The sequence below is a fragment of the Pleurodeles waltl genome, chromosome 2_1 (genome assembly GCF_031143425.1).
Source record: "Pleurodeles waltl isolate 20211129_DDA chromosome 2_1, aPleWal1.hap1.20221129, whole genome shotgun sequence".
Taxonomy (NCBI): Eukaryota; Metazoa; Chordata; class Amphibia; order Caudata; family Salamandridae; genus Pleurodeles; species Pleurodeles waltl.
In genome coordinates, this window is record NC_090438.1 from 134621533 (window position 1) to 134639439 (window position 17907).

General features: G+C 45.0%; 1 protein-coding gene across 2 annotated transcripts in view; it reads left to right on the top strand.

Annotated features, from left to right (window-relative positions):
* The window catches only part of LOC138262082 (probable global transcription activator SNF2L1), a 1420807-nt gene that overhangs the window by 565784 nt on the left and 837116 nt on the right, over window positions 1-17907 (top strand). For both annotated transcript variants that reach the window (XM_069211817.1, XM_069211826.1), the window contains exon 11: window positions 7393-7619. In XM_069211817.1, the coding sequence (XP_069067918.1) occupies window positions 7393-7619 (227 nt within the window). The remainder of the gene's footprint in view (window positions 1-7392; window positions 7620-17907) is intronic.

Sequence of the window (17907 nt, forward strand, 5' to 3'; positions counted from 1 at the left end):
GTGTTTTGGGGCATTTCCTGTCGTGGGCGCTAGGCCTACCTGCGCCAGTGAGGTGCCATCTTTATCGGGAGACTCGGGGGAACACAGAATAGCAAAACAAGTGTTATTGCCCCTTGTCTTTCTCTACATTTTTTTCCTTCCAAATGTAAGACAGTGTGTAAAAAAGACGTCTATTTGAGAAATGCCCTGTAATTCACATGCTAGTATGGGCACCCCGGAATTCAGAGATGTGCAAATAGCCACTGCTTTTCAACACCTTATCTTGTGGCCATTTTGGAAATACAAAGGTTTTCTTGATACCTATTTTTCACTCTATATATTTCAGCAAATTAATTGATGTATACCCGCTATAGAATGATAACCCATTGCAAGGTGCAGCTCATTTAATGGCTGTGGATACCTAGGGTTCTTGATGAACCAACAAGCCCTATATATCCCCGCAACCAGAAGAGTCCAGCAGACGTAATGGTTTATTGCTTTCAAAAATCTGACAGAGCAGGAAAAAGTTACAGAGTAAAACGTGGAGAAAAATTACTGTTTTTTCACCTCAATTTCAATATTCTTTTATTTCAGCTGTAGGAAACACTACACAAATGACCCCTTGCTGAATTCAGAATGTTGTCTACATTTCAGAAATGTTTAGCTTTCTGGGATCCATCATTGGTTTCTCACCCATTTCTGTCACTAACTGGAAGGAGGCTGAAAGCACAAAAAATTGTAAAAATGGGGTATGTCCCAGTAAAATGTCGAAATTGTGTTGAAAAATTGGGTTTTCTAATTCAAGTCTGCCTGTTCCTGAAAGCTGGGAAGATGATGGGTTTACCACCACAAACCCTTTGATGCCATTTTCAGGGGAAAAACACAAGCCTTCTTGTGCAGCCCTTTTTTCACATTTAAAAAAAAAAAAACGAAATTTTCTTTGTGTTTTGGCTAATTTCTTGATCTCCTTCTGGGGAACCCACAAAGTCTGGGTACCTCTAGAATCCCTAGGATGTTGGAAAAAAGGATGCACATTTGGATGGGTAGTTTATGTGGAGAAAAAGTTACGAGGGCCTAAGCGCGAACTGCCCCAAATTGCCAAAAAAAGGCTCAGCACAGGAGGGGAAAAGGCCTGGCAGCGAAGGGGTTAAGACCTAAGGCCCCTCCTTCCATTTGGTCTATCTACCCTGTTATGAATATTTGCGCTGTGGCCGACCTGCTCCTTGGGGATGACCCTGCCTGCTTACTCCACTTCCCATCACGATTCCATCTGCTCTCTGCTAAGAGCTACCTCTACGACCTCCTGTGACAATGTGTAATTTACAATATTCCGCTGATGTGATGTTTCATGCCACTGTCGACTTTGCAAATACATTTTGATGTAATGGATTTTCTTCTCCATCCTTTTCGTCCCTTTTTTTCTCTCTATTCTCACTCCAGCCTTTAATACGGCCGGGCTACTCTCCTATTTTTACACCGTACCTGTTAATTGCTTCTGACCTCTGGGGTGGCCCACACTCCTACTGTACTTTATTTATTGTTGTGCTTTTGAAAGAAAAAAAGAAAATTGCATTAAAAATGTTTTGACAAAAAAATGTAATTTAAATCAGGTGGAGCTAAATAAGTCCAGGATTATTCAATCACCAGGAAGTGCCACATCTGTATATCAAATCGGATGCTTTGTCAGTTTGGTTTAGAACAGTGTTTCTTAACCTTTTGACTTCTGAGGACACCCACTTTATCATTACTGGGATCATTATTGGAATTCGGGAATCCCAGCATAAGCAGTTTTGATGATTTGAACTGCAAAACAATACAAAATAAAATATAGAAACAAGCATTCATCAAACTAATACATACATGATTAAATATTTTATTAAATTCACAAATTAATATTTTAAAAAAATGTAATGGGAAAGTTGGAGCTTTTCTAAATTTGACAGAGGTCACCCATAGTTTGTTCTGTATTCTGTTTGATTTACTTGTACTGCTCCAATGAATCAATCTAACAAAACAACAACTTTTAGCCTCCAATTTAAAATTCCTTCATTTTTACAAAATGTTTCTTTTCATTTTTTTATTTTACATTTTGCCTCTATATATACATGTTAATAATCTGTTAATATTATTTAATTTTCTAAGCCATTTCAGTCTCTCTAAGTATGCATTATGGGCCCCCAGGGGTCCCCGGACCAGAGGTTAAGAACCACTGGTCTAGAGCATTCAGGTTTGTGGTAATACATCATGCCTACCTCACAGGATATCTGCAACAGTCTTAGAGAAAGCATCATTGGTGCTCATTAGCCTGAGACGCGTTGGATTCTAGCAATCCACACTAAAAAAAGATAATTGAGAAATGGAGAAACCTAAAGAGGGTTATCAGTACATTCATGAGTGGGCACGCAAGCAATTGTCTCCAATTTCAGACATGTTTTGCAAAACTAAGCACTGCTCAGGAGAGACCGGATCCCTATGAAACAATTGTGTTTAATTGCAACGAAAACCAATCACAACTAGTCTTGCATGCATTACATTCAAAGCCCTCTTATTTAACTAAAATGTGATGTTACATTGATAATGTTGGGGTGCTTCTCTGCATCCATACATGAACTAGGGGCTCGACTAGTCCCATAGGAGAGTAAAGGCAGGTAAAACGTCTGTCACACTTGTGCCACGGGTTCCCCAGCATTCCCTCCTACCTTGGGTCCTATACTTCCCGAATGGATATGGCACTGGTTGTGACTGGTTTTCACTAGGATGAAAACAGGTTGTTTCATTGGGATCTGACCTGTCCTGATAAAAGGTGGGCAGTTATGGAAGCTGGCTGAAACATGTTGATTAAAGTGGATGTAGGAAGATTAAATCACTCCAAGCACATCCCGTTCTAGTTTTGATTGGCCTAAGGCCCACTAATAAATTAAAGATAAACTAGAGATGCCTAGAGGCTATTTTAACTTTTTTAAGAAAGATCCTTTTGATCATAAAAGCAAATTGCTCCCTCCACCTTTGGCCTGTGGAGGTTGAACCCATCCAGGGGGATTGGACTGCCTGATGACGTGAGTTTCTTACTGAGAAGTAAATGCCATTTACACTCATGTAGGGAAATAATTAACAAATGACATTGTAGTTTAGGAATAAGCCTTTCTCATAGGACAGCCACTGTTACCTCAGTGGCACCCCACCACTTTCCTGAGCAAGGGGAGAGAGAGAAGGGGGTCTTGAAGTATAGAAAAGGGCGAGTAGGAAACTTTCAATGTTTTAGTTTTTTTAGTGACTTGACTCACCTAGAAATGTCCCATTCCACCAGATGATGGAGAATTTGGTTTTTTAATTAAGGCAGGTGATTTTAGAGCTTAGTGTGTGAGTCCAATGAACCACATTAAAGAGAGGAATGCCATTCTGAGATCTGTTGGACTCTTTTTGTTTATTATAACAGCGGTGGACATTAGTTTAGAGTTATCTTATAGTGATTTCTTGATTTTGTAAGTAAGATTTTAACATGTGCCGATACCACAGTATATTTAGGGGTACGAGAGACAATGTAAGTTTTGCCACCTCTTAGATAATAAAAAGGTGCAATAGTAGACACATTTAGAACTTAGATAATGTCTAGCATGATCAATTGTATCAACAAGTGATATGATTCTTGTGCACCTCAATTTTGGGGGCCCTTGAAGTAACTGTACAGATGCAGAGGAACCTAGAAGATAATTCCTGTACCTGGGTATGTTGGGGCCCACAGAATAATGGCCTTTAAAAAAGCCAATGACCCTTTTGGGCATGAGTGGGCAGAAACATGTTGACCTAAAGTATGTGATGGACACATAATTCAGTCCTATCACTTCACACCTTTGTTTTTATTTATACACTATCCCAGTTATAATAAATTTGGATTTCGGCTGGGTGATAGAGGTATTTCTAAACCACTTTTTCACTTTCACTGCACTTCTTAACCTCTTTTTCACAGATCCCTTATCGTTTCCAGCAATTGAGTGGAAATGGTCCCATTAGTTAGGGGAAGGAGAAGACCCAGTGCTGAAGCTATCTGCTACGAGTACACAAGAAGAAGAAACATACTCTTGGTAGAAAATACCTGGTGAGGGCCTCCCAAAACAAGAATAAATGGGACTCAATGGTGGATATAGAATGTAGTGGTTACACTCCTGTTGATGTTCAAAGATATGAAGAACTGTCAGTGTGAAGGTAGATCTGTCAAGCATATTCTCAAAGGTGTATGGTTCTCAAAGATAGGGACTTTATGTAAGCCTTGCATAGTGTGGGTTAATAGGAAGAGTCCTAAGGTGTAACATTTATCCTGAGAACTCAGGATTGGTCATTCTCTCAAATATGTGTCCAGTCTCACAGTCTCAACAGCATGATACATTTCAGTGCCAGACACATTTCTTCTTGGTGCTACAGAATATTGTTTTATTTTTGTCCAGGAGACATTGTTTTTTTTCTCTGTAAGTGAGATAGAAATATATGAATGTCAAACTGCACGTCACAACACCGACCCACTGCGCAGGACACACACTCATCCCTATTTTCTCTGCCATCAATCACGTCTCCTTCAGCCACACCACCGAACTCCACTGGATAGATCACAGCTGCATCTACTTCTCCTTCAAGAAACCCTCAACACACCACCACCCACAACGGATCTCCCACCGCAGTTGGAACAAGGTTACCGAAGACCAACTTATCGCGACCCTCTCCCGGAACCCACCCATTGACACCACCGACACTGATGCAGCTGCCTGAAACTTCAGGCAATGGGTCAACACCTGTGCCAATACTCTCGCCCCAATCAAGAATCCCTCCAACAGACGCACACACAGAAAGGCCTTCTGGTTTACCGCCGACCTCTGCGAATCTAAGCAAACCTGCCAAAGACTCGAAAGAAAGTGGCGCCAAGATCAGACTCTGTAGAACCACACAGCCTTCAAAAATGCCATCCACGGACACCACCAACTCATCCGAGCCGCCAAGAGAACCGCCTTCAAAGACCAAATCAACAACAATGCATACAGCCACAAGGAGCTCTTCGACGTCGTGAAGGAACTCTCCAACCCCAGCTCCAATGCCAACGACATCCTGTCATCCCAAGACCTCTGCAACTCCCTAGCCTCCTACTTCCACCGCAAGATTGCAGACATCTATGACAGCTTCAGCACCCAGACCCCCCTCGCCCCGGCAACCACTAACACCACAGAGTCACCTACGACCAACCTCCTGCTCTCCTGGACCCCGTCAACGACAACAACACCATCAAATTCATGAACACCATCCACCCCGGCTCTCCATCTGACCCCTGCCCGCACCACATCCTCAACAAAGCAAGCTCTGTCATTGCACCGCAACTACGGAAAATCATCAACAGATCCTTCGAGTCTGCCACCTTCCCAGGGAGCTGGAAACACTCCGAGATCAACGCTCTCCTTAAAAAACCCAAGGCGGACCCAAAGAACCTTAAGAACTTCCGGTCTATCTCCCTGCTCCCCTTCCTGGCAAAAGTAATCGAGATGGCTGCCAACAGGCAACTAACCTGCTTCCTCGAGGAGAACTGCACCCTGGACCCTTCCCAATCCGGATTCTGCAGCAACCATAGTACCGAAACCGCACCCATCGCCGCCACCGATGGCATCAGAACCATACTGGACAACGGCGAAACCGCGGCCCTCATCCTCCTGGACCTCTCGGCCGTGTTCGACACCGTCTTTCACCACACCCTACGCTCACGCCTCAGCAATGCAGGAATTTGAGGCAGATCTCTGGACTGGGTCACCTTCTATCTCACCGGCAGAACCCAAAGAGTCCACCTCCCCCCCAATCCGCTCGGAGGCCACCAAAATCATCTGCGGCGTACTCCAGGGTTCGTCCCTCAACTCAACCCTCTTCAACACCTACATGGTCCCGCTCGCTAACATCGCCCAATCCCACAACCTCAACATCACCTCATATTCCGACGACACCCAGCTGATCCTCTCCCTCACCAAGACCAACCTCCACAAAGGAATGAAGGCCATCACCGAATGGATGAAGAGCAGCTGCCTCAAACTCATTTCCAACAAGACGGAAATCCTCATCTTCGGCTCCACTCCCTCCGCATGGGATGACTCCTGGTGGCCTGCCACTCTTGGAGCCGCTCCGACTCCCACCGACCACGCACGCAACCTAGGATTCATCTTGGACCCCTTATTATCCATGACCCAGCAAGTCAACGCCATCTCCTCCTCCTACTTCAACACCCTCCGCATGCTCCGAAAGATCTACAAATGGATACCCACCAAAACCAGAAGAACAGTCACCCAAGACCTCATAAGCAGCAAACTGGACTACGGAAATGCCATCTACGCAGGAACCATGGCCAATCTCCAGAAGAGGCTGCAACTCATCCAGAACGCCTCCGCACATCTCATCCTGGACATCCCCCACTACTGCCACATCACAGACCACCTGAGGAACCTGCACTGGCTCCCAGTCAACTGGAGAATTACCTTCAAACGCCTCACCCACGCTCACAAAGCACTGCACAATACCGGACCAGAATACCTCAACAGCCGGCTCTCCTTCTACACCCCGACCCGGCATCTCCGCTCCTCCGACCTCACCCTCGCAACCATCCCACACGTCTGCAGATCTACAACAGGCGGTAGATCATTCTCGCACCTCTGCGCCAAAACGTGGAACACTCTTCCCACCCACTTGCACCAGACCAAAGACCTCTTTACTTTCAGGAAACTTCTCAAGACCTGGCTGTTTGAGCAGTAGCAGCACCTCCCTCCCTTTCTACACCCCCCCCTTCAGCGCCTTGAGACCCTCATGGGTGAGTAGTGCACTTTACAAATTCCTGATTGATTGACTGATCGTTTTTTTCTCTGTGAGATTGAAAGTGCTAACTGTAAATAGACATATGAATATCAAAGTTTCTGCAAGAAACCACATATTTTCTGGTCTAAATTGACATGTTTGAGTAGATTGAATTGATCTTTCTGTCATCAAAGAAGCTATATCCAGATATTATTGTGGCAGCAAATGCCATAGTGTGTCAGTTCTATAAGTTCCCAAGAATGACTAGCATAAGTAAAGAATTACTAGTAGCAGTCTTGGTAACTGCATAAATGTGCCTTTACACAGCTCCTTTGGGTGCAAAATCAATAACAGAATTTGTTCTTTTAACTGCCTATTGACAGTATGGTACAGCCAACCTTTAAATATATCCATCACCCTTTGTCCCTCTTGTTTGCCTACCTCCTGTACTTGGAATTCAGTAAACATGACCTGAAGTTCAGTTATTGGTAACATATGTAAAAAGATATTATGCAGATTCCAGCAGATGATGCAGATAGAGGGCATTTATGTTTTAAACCGTTGTCTGACTTTAAAATTTTGCTTGCTGCCACATATCTACAGGTACACAAGGATTCTGATGAAAGACATTGATATTCTGAATTCATCTGGGAAGATGGATAAGATGCGCCTTTTGAACATTTTAATGCAGTTGAGAAAATGTTGCAACCACCCTTATCTTTTTGATGGAGCTGAGCCTGGACCACCATACACTACTGACACCCATCTTGTCTACAACAGTGGAAAAATGGTTGTGTTGGATAAACTGTTGTCAAGACTGAAAGAACAAGGTATGTTAAAATAACTTGCTCATCAGTTCCAATTATTGCTAGTGTAGATATTGATACTATACTACCTATATCAATGATACATTTCTTCAGCTTTGTCATCTTTACTAAATTCAAAGTGCATAATTAATTCAAAGCCTTGTGCTCAGCAATGCAATTCAGAAGCTAATGTTTCTGTACATAACAAGTTAGTTTCATTATTTCTTTAGTTTCTACTTAAAATGGATACATTTTATTGTAAGGTTCAGAAGCAGTGTTTTTAATAGTTGTAAGACTGCACTCTTCTAGAATGACTACCATCTCTGGCAATTTTTCTCTTGGGGATAATGATCTTAGGAACTGCTCCTGAACGATGTGCTCTAGCAGATTTACTAAACAGGACAAAGACATATCAGTACGTAGGCCTTTTTTGTAATCTATTTTCCAGAGGAATTAGATTTTATTTATTGTTTTTTTCTAACACACTAGCAACCGAAGGCATTAAGGCACTTTACAACAAAACATAGAACCCAATACAAATACCTATTTAAGAACACGAAGAAGAGAAAGGCAAAGAGCACAATATTTTTATCTGCAAAAGGGGTATAGCAGAGGTTGCGGTATTGGGTGCGGGATGGAAGAAGAACCAGACTACAGGAGCTGTTGGCAGAAGAGTGGAATGTGACCCAGAAACAGCAGATGAGGAATCTTTTCATGTGATTTCTAAAGGTAAAGATTGCAGGTTAAGTTCTGGTATTAATAGGCAAAGTTTTGAATGCTTAGATGAGTGCCCCAGTGAGTTATACATTTGATTGAATTACGTTTTGAATTTTAATTGTTAGGGTGTTCTGGCTGTGAAGATTTTTTTAAGCCTCCCAGGAGAGGGAAGAGAGCAGAGTGGTATAAAGGACTGCTCCATCTTTTTGCCCTGATTTAAACCTGTCAGACTTAGGGTGGTCTTCCTCCAAACTTTATGACTACTCCCCTCCTGGCAGCTAAAATTCATTTTTGTTAGCATTAGGACTATAGCACTGGTTAGCAGTGATAAAGTGCACAAAGTGCTTGTGTTCTCTTCCGTAAACATGGAAAAATTGGCTTACACAGAATTGGCACATTTAATGTACTTATACGTCCCTTTTAGAGTGGTACTACATGTACCTGGGGCCTGTAAATTAAATGGTACTAGTGGGCCTGCAACATTTATTGTGCCACCCATCACCTATTTTGCCACCCACTTAAGTAGTCCTTCAAAACATGCCTCAGGCAGCCTGTGTACAATTTTAAACTGCCAATACAGTATGGCAAAATAAAACTTTTGCCAGGCCAACAAATCCTTTATTATATATATCACCCCTAAGATATGCCCTAATTGGCCAATAGGGCAGGGTGCAGTGTACTTAAAAAGCTCAACATGTACTTTTAAGTTTACATGTTCTAGTGGTGAAAAACCCCTGAATTCGATTTCCACTACTGCATGGCCAACCTCTCCCATAGGATAGTAGTGGGTTACCTTATTACATTTAATAAATTATAATTTTCAGTTAGGAGCACGCAGGAATGTCAAGTTTGAAGTCTTTAGAATTGTAATTTAAAACCATCTTTAATGGTAAAGCCAGATTTTAAGTCACAATTCTGAAAGTGCCACATTAAAACGTTGGTATTTTCAGTCCCCATTTGATGCCTGCAACCTGTGTCCTGGGACTACGTATAGCTGGCAGTAGGTATTTGTGTATTACTCCTAAAAAGACAAAGGGGGAATAGTTGTTGGCAGTATGGGCCATCTCTGACTTGATAGCAGAGCTGTTCCTTACCTCACTTGCACATCACAAACACTGTGCCACAACACCCTCACAAAGGGTTTCACACTAGTCTTTTGTGGCACAAATGCAGTCAGCCAATTTGTAAGGTATTTATTCAGCCCACAATTTGTAATAAAGGGAAAATAACACAATAAATATCCAACACCAATTTAGAAAAAAGAGTAAATTATATTAAATTTGCTACCAAAATGCAAAAAATACTAGTCCGATTATATCAGAGCCTGGGATAAAAATAGGTATTTGATGCCGGAAGCGTCGGCATTGGGACGGCACCGAGGAAGGTTGAGGTCTGGATCCAGAAATGGATCCTTGGGGTCCCACTGGCACTGGGCCACTGGTACGGAACCAGCAGGGGCCCCTGCTGACCCATCAAGGCCCAAAGTCCCTGCTAGGGGGCTTGGCACGCCCAGATATGAGGCACATGTTGTTATAAGATTCTTTACGTTTGGCTGGGGTCGCTACTGCGACCGGAAACTCAGGGAAGCACAGAGTCGGCCCAGGCACAGTCTCAACTACAGAGCGAGACCTAGAATGTGGATGCTTCAGCTTCTCTTCAGCCGACGGATGTGGAGAAGTAGAAGCATGCTTCGACTTGTTTTTCTTCTTGTGCTTAAACTTACCTGAGTATCCTAAAGATTTTGAATAGGACGACGACCTCTGACTCTGTGACTGATCATGAGATCTTCCTTTCAGCCAGCACTGTGACTGGTGACTGGTGCGGAGTCACACGACAGGCCACCATCAGCTTGAGGGAGTGCTCCCTCAAAGCCTTGGGATTCACTGTGCAGCAGTCAGAACACAAATCAGGGTCATGGTCGAGGCACCACAGGCAAACAGGGTGCGGGTCCGTCTGTGACATCGACCGGTGACAGGTGCCCCAGGGTCTCAAGCGGACCTTCTTTGATGACATCCTGCCATGCCAGGAGGACAACCTCAAAAAAGTATTGGCAAATGGCAGAAAAAAAGCTTAGTCAAAAAGTAACTGAAGTGGTAGCTGTTCTTGAATCTGTGCTGGCTGGCGCGGAAGAAAAGAACTAAGGTCAGCATGCTTTGGTGACACCCATATAGTTGCTGCGGATGTCACTTGCATAGCAGACAACGGCGCATGTGGAGCTGATTAGTGCCACTTACCGGCGCACAGAGGTACTGCTCACAAAAAATCTTGTGGATCCAGGCGGATGTCTGGGATAATTCTAAGGTAAGGAATCTGGAGCTAGAAGTCTCTATCAGAATAGCGTGTGTGTGTGTGATGTGAAGTGCTCCGGAGCCTTATACTGGTATGAGTAGTGTTGGAACGGCCCTCTCCACAGGATCACCACCAAACCTTTTGCCTTCCTCCTACTTTTTGTGGGATTTTTGCTTGGTGGCCTCAGGACTCTGTGCACTTTATCACTGCTAACCAGTGCTAACGTGCTTGTGCTCACTCCTTTAAACATGGTGTGATTGGCATAAATCTGATTGGAATATTTAATTTACATGTAAATCACTTGTAGAGTGGTATACCATAGATCCAGGGCCTGTAAATTAAATGCTACCAGTAGGCCTGCAGCACTTATTGTGCCACCCACTTCAGTAACACTTTAAAAAATGTCCCAGGGCTCCCATTACAACCCTTGACTTGGCATTTAAAACCCTCTGCCAAGCCTTAAACTCCTCTTTTATTACATATGTCACCCCCACGGTAGGCCCTAGGTAGCCCGTAGAACAGGGTGCTGTGTAAATAAAAGGCAGGACATGTACTTTTTAGTTTTACATGTCTGAGTAGTGAAAACCTCCCAAGTTTGTTTTTATTACTGTGAAAACTACCCCTCCAAAAGGATACCATTGGGGATTCCTTATTATATTTAATAAGCTATAATTCCTAAACCAGAGGTGGTTGATATATCATGTTTGGTATCTGTGAACTTGTAATGATAAATCCCTGTCGATAGTAAAGTCAGATTTATCATTACAAGTTTGAAAATGTCACGTTTAGAAAGTTGGCATTTTCCTGCCCTTATCCCCTCTATGCCTGTAGCCTGCCTTAGGTCATACGATTGGGTGTAACTGACAGTTGAAACCTTGTGAATTTACCCCAGACATTCACACAATAATGGGATTAGCAGAGCCTGAACGGGCCATTAACTGACTTGATGGGGGGAGGGGTCAGGGGGATGGAGCTAAGCACAGCCTCACTTGCAGCTGAATAGGCTGGGCTCTGCTACCACACAAAAGGCTTAAAGACCCTATATTGTCAGTGCAGGAACTTCACATAACCCTTCTGGAAACGTCTCCCATCTTCTAGGAGCAGGGCACCAGGGAATATTAGGCCTTTCAGATCTACTTCTCAGTTCATTACTGGACCTGTGGAAGGACTGCCTGCTGCTGTAACCTACTAACACTCTTCCGGACTGCTGCTGTACCTGGAAGGACTGCTTTGCTGCCTCAAACCTGCCTTGAACCTTCAGAGGCCAGCCCTGCTCTGGAGCCCTGCATCTTCACCTACACACAGGATTTCAGAAGTGGCTCCAAGGGCTAGTTTAGCTGGCCTCCTGTTCAGAGCCTTAGGGACATAACAGGCTTTCACCATCTTGAACCAGCACCCAGACCCAGCCCAAGTGTGTCTTGAACCCCCAAGTCGTGTCCATCCACTCTTGGGTCTTTGGTTGTGGTGCTAAAGGTACCCAGGTGACCATTTTCCAAAACTGAGGCATTGGTATTTTAAAACTTAACATTTAAAAATCCATACTTCCTGTTCTGCCTACTGGATTTTGATGGTTTTGGTGTCGGCTAAATTTATTGACATTTACTCTATTTTTCTAAATTGGTTTGGGATTTTTATTTTGTTATGTTTCCACTGAATTGCTGTTTGTGTACTGCATAAATACTTAACACATTGCCTCTAATTTTAGTCTGACTGTTTTTTTTTTGTTCCATGCTACCCAGGGTTAAGTACAAGTTAACTTGATGACATTTTGTGGTTCACCCTGCAAGGCACTGTGGCTGTTGCTTGACCAGGGCTCTTACCCCAGTCAACCAGCAACTCAATTTCTCACATTGGTGTTCAGCAGTATGGATCAGGACTTGAGTTTGTGCGGTACCATACAGTGGTCTGTGTTACACAAAAAACCCATGTTGGACTTGACAGCCTTTAGGTGGTCACCCCTAACTTTGTGCATCTCTCCCTCCACTTTATGGAAACTGTTTTTGCTGGTTTTAGGACTCTGCACACTTTACCACTGCTAACCAGTGCTAAAGTGCATATGCTCTCTACCTTAAAACATGTTGACATTGGTTTATACCCAATAGGCTTATTTAATCTACATGTTAGACCCCAGTAAAGTGCACTACATGTGCCCAGGGCCTGTAGATTAAATGCTACTATTGGGCCTGCAGCACTGATTGTGCCACCCACATACGTAGCCTCTTAACTATGCCTCAGGCCTGCCATTGCAAGGCCTGTGTGTGCAGTTTCTCTGCCACTTCGACTTCACATTTAAAAGTACTTGCCAAGCCTTAAACTCCCCTTTTTCTACATATAAGTCACCCCTAAGGTAGGCCCTAGGTAACCCATAGGGCAGGGTGCTATGTAGATAAAAGGCAGGTCATGTACCTGTGCAGCTGATATGTCCTGGTAGTGTAAAACTCCTAAATCCATTTTTACACTGCTGTGAGGCCTGCTCCAGGCTAACATTAGGGCTACTTCGTATACTGTTTGAGTGGTAGATTCTGATCTGAAAGGAGTAACAAGGTCATATTTAGTATGGCCAGAATGGTAATACAAAATCCTGCTGACTGGCAAAGTTGGATTTAATATTACTATTTTAGAAATGCCACTTTTAGAAAGTGAGCATTTCTCTGCACTTAAAATCCTTCTGTGCCTTACAATCCACGTCTGGCAGGGTTAGTTGACAGCTCCCTTGTGCATTCCACTCAGACAAACCCCAAACACAGGATGCTCAGTCACACTTGCACACATCTGCATATTGAGTGTGTTTTCCTTGGCTGGGAGGGTGGAGGGCCTGACACTTAAATGTCAAAGGACAGTAGCCTGCCCTCGTACAAAGGACTGTCACACCCACTACTGGGACCCTGGCAGACAGGATGGAACTGAAAGGGGACCTTGTGCACTTCTAAGCCACTCTTTGAAGTCTCCCCCACTTCAAAGGCACAAATGTGTATTTAAGGGTCTCTGACCCTACCAACTCAGACACTTCTGGACAAGATACCGCTGGTGAAGAATCCCTGAACCAGAAGCTGCAACCTGCCAAGAAGAACTACCTGGCTGCCCAAAGGACTCACCGGACTGCTTTTCTGCAAAGGACTGCTGCCTTGCTGTCTTCCGGCTGTGCTGAGAAGTGCTCTCCAAGGGCTTGGATAGAGCTTTCCTCCTGTTGCCTGAAGTCTCAGGACCAAAAAGACTTAATTCCTGCAAAAGAACTCCTTGTGCAGCGAAAATCGATGCACAGCCTGCAAGAAATGCCACACAGCCTGCATCGCAGTGAAAAAATGACTGCACGCTGACCCTGATCGATGCAGCCTGACTTGCCAAAGAGGAGAAAAACTCAGCGCCAGCATTGCGACCGGAACTTCGATGCACGGCCCACTGGATTGTCGCAAAGCTGAGCCGGAACAATGCAGCTGGACTTCCTGAGAGGAATAGACACAGTGCCTGCCGTGCGGCAGAAATTTCCACACAATACCCACCGGATCGACACAGCCCATGTGACTTCGTCCTGCACGCCGATGATTTCAACACATCGTCACTGGGGTGCCCGAAAACCCCACAACCCGAAGAAGATCCCAGTCTATGCGCCGGAAATCAACGCAAAACCTGCCCTGTGTGAAAACTCAACAACGCACCGTCTGTGTGCGCCAGACAAATCAACACACACCTCCCCGTTTTCCATGAAACTCCTCCTCTGCCGTCCCTAGTGGAGAATTTGAACGCGAAACAGGTACTTTGTGCTTTCAAGAGACCCTTGTTGCTTTTTAAAGTCTAAAGACAATTTATATCATTTTTGCAGTGATATTTTAACATATACTTAATGAATCTTGATTGTTTTGACCTGCATCTTACCAAATAAATATTATATATTTTTCTAAACTCTGTTTGGTGTATTTTTGTGGTGTTATACTGTGTTATTGCATGAGTTATTGCACAGATACTTTACACATTGCCTTCTAAATTAAGCCTGACTCCTCAGTGCCAAGCTACCAGAGGGTGGGCACAGGAAAATTTGGATTGTGTGTGACTTACCTTGACTAGAGAGAGGTTCCTTGCTTGGACAGAGGGTAACCTGTCTGCCAACCAAAGACCCCATTTCTAACATTGGTGATCAGCAGTGAGGATAGGACTTGTATTTGTGAAGAGACACACAATAGCTAAGTGTACACTACCTACCTACAGTTGTAGGTCAACTTGATTTTTAATCTTTTTCTGCACATTTGTTTTCTGCCTGATATTTTAAACTAAAATACTCATTCAATTTATCTCTGGCTGGGTTTCAAGCAGGAGCTGAAGATTTTGACCTAGCCAAGCTGGAGCCATACACTGTTAACCAGCTGAAAGGGTTCTGCAAGGAGATGGTAGTACCTACAAGGGTGCCTCCAGAAAGGAGGAATACCAAAAGGTGCTGAGGGCCTGGGCAAAAGCCCATTCTGATGAGGATGTTGAGGAGGAGGGTCCAAAGGATGGCCCCTCAGAGGATTTTTTGCCAGTAGTGGGGGATGTTACCCCTGGAATTGTGCCCCCTGCTAAACCAGGGAGCAGTGTCTCTAGACATTGCCTGACCGCAGAGGAAAGGAGGGAGAAAAGAGAATTCCAACTACAAATGGCAAAGTTAAACATTGAAGCTCAACAGGAGGAGAGGTGGGCAGAGAGAGAAGCCAAACAGGCTGAAGCTGAGAGAGCAGCCAAGCAAATTGAGGCTGAGAGAGCTGAGGCTGCAGCTGAGAGAGCCTTGGCTAAAAATAAACTTTTGTTGGCTCATGAACTGAGTCTCAAGGAGCTGGATCTTAAGGCAAGACCAGTCTGAGTCCAGCAGTGATGGTGGAAGCACACGTTCAGGACCTGCAGGAGAAGGGAAGGTTTGTCTACCCAAGAATGTAGTCCCAAGTTATGTGGTGGGAGATGACATTGACAAGTGGTTGGCCGCTTATGAAGTTGCACTAAGGGCTCATGGGGCTCTGAGGAGCAATGGGGTGGTGGTCTTGTGGTGGTATGTACCAATAGTGGGGAGGGACACACTCCTTGCATTGGATCCTAATGATCAAAACAGATATACACCCATGAAAACTGCTTTGCTTGCCAAGTTTGGGCTGACACCTGAGAAGTACCGTCAGAGGTTCAGGGACAGCACCAAACTCTCCAAACAGACCTGTGTAGACTTTTTTTAATTCTCCAGTAAGGCACTGAATCGATGGGTGCGGGGCAGTAAAGTAGATGACTATTTGGGGTTATATAATCTGATCCTGAAAGAGCATATGTTCAGTGTTTGCTTTACAGAGTTGCGCCAGCACCTAGTTGACAGTAAGTTGACTGATCCTAGAAAGCTTGCTGAGGAGGCGGACCTGTGGGTTAGCATCAGAGTGTCAAAAAAGGTACCTAGGGGGGACACCCACAAAGGTGGTCAGGGTTCCCAACATAAGAAGAAAGAGGGGGAGAAAAACTTAAACATAAGGAGTTCTCAAAAGGTCCCCAAAACAACTCCATGGGAGTGGTGGTACCTAGTCCCAACCTAAGTCTGAGAAGAGGCCAGGATACTTTGACAAAAAGCAAGGAAGATTTGTCCCTAAATGCTTAGAGTGCTTCGAGCATGGACACTCTAAGGGCGACTCACGGTGTCCCAAGAGGGCACGGCCCCACACTGGAGGACAGACACCTGGGTTGGCTAGTGTGGCACTTGGGGGGGGGGGGGGGAGACAGACCCAGTTAGCTTTGTGAAGCAGATAGAGGTGTCACTAGTATCCCTAGGAGATAAGGAAATGGTGCCAAAAGTCCACATGACTGCAAATACTTCTAAGTATAGGCAGTGGGTCACCATTGATGGGCAAAGGGTGGAGGCTCTGCGTAACACAGGAGCCAGTATGACTAATGTCAGGGGTCAGCTGGTGTCAGCAGAGCAAATCATCCCTAATACATTCCACCAGGTGATAGTCGCTGACAATCGCGAGAGTCACTTACCGGTGGCTCTGGTTCCCTTTGAGTTGAGGGGGTCTCTGGTACTCTAAAGGTAGATGTGAGTACTGCCATGCCTGTAGAGTGTCTGTTAGGCAATCATCTTGAACATACTGCCTGGAAGGAGGTAGAGCTCAGATCCCACCTGGAGATGTTAGTTTTGCCTGAGTGGGTCTGCATGACCACAAGGTCCATGGCTGTCCGGTAAGGGAGTCAAGGGCGTCTGGAACCTGGAACAATGGCCCAGACAACTGCACAAAGCAAGGGCAAGGAGCGCGGGAAACCCACCCCTGATCTCAAAACTGCCCTAGACAACAGGTTTATCTGGTTTTGGTAGACCATGCCACCCGCTATCCAGAGGCGATCCCTCTAAGGACAGTGACTGCACCGGTGGTGACCAGAGCTCTTATGAGGATATTTACCCATTTTGGGTTCCCAAAGGAGGTTGTGTCTGACAGAGGCTCAAACTTCATGTCAGCGTACATAAAGTCCATGTGAGATGAGTGTGGGGTAACCTCCCTGTTTACTACCCCTTACCATCCTCAAACCAATGGGCGTGTTGAGAGATTCAACAAGACCCTAAAAGGCATCATTACTGGCCTACCTGAGGCCATGATGCGTAAGTGGGACGTCCTCTTGCCATGCCTTCTCTTTGCTCATCGTGAGGTGCCCCAGAAAGGGGTGGGGTTCAGCCCCTTTGAACTTCTCTATGGTCACCCTGTCAGTGGACCACTAAGCATAGTAAAGGAGGGTTAGGAGAAAGCTCCCAAGAAATCTCCCCAGGATGTGGTTAGTTACATGATGGCCCTCTGCAACCAGACACAGCGCTTCTGGAAGCAGGCCAAGAGCAACCTCGAGGACAGTCGAGAGGTGACGAAGGAATGGTATGACCGGAAGGCCTCTCTGGTTGAATTCTCACCAGGCGACAAAGTTTGGGTAATGGAGCCAGTAGAGCTTAGAGCTCTCCAGGACCACTGGACTGGCCCATTTGAAGTTAAGGAGCGAAAGGGGGAGGCCACTTATCTAGTGGACCTCAAGACCCCTAGACACCCCCTAAGGGTTCTCCACAACAACAGACTGAAGCCTCATTTTGAGAGGTCTGAGGTCATTAGGCTCCTTGTGACAGATGAGGGCATGGAAGAGGAGAGTGAGCCTCTCCTTGACCTCCTCTCTGCCAAAGAAGGTGATGGGTCAGTGGAGGGTGTTAATCTCTCTGACTCCCTGACTCTAGATCAGAGGGGAGACTGCTACAAGTTGTTGGAACAATTCTCTTCCCTGTTTTCCCTCACTCCTGGACTCACACACTGTCCGTGACATTGACACAGGAGACAGT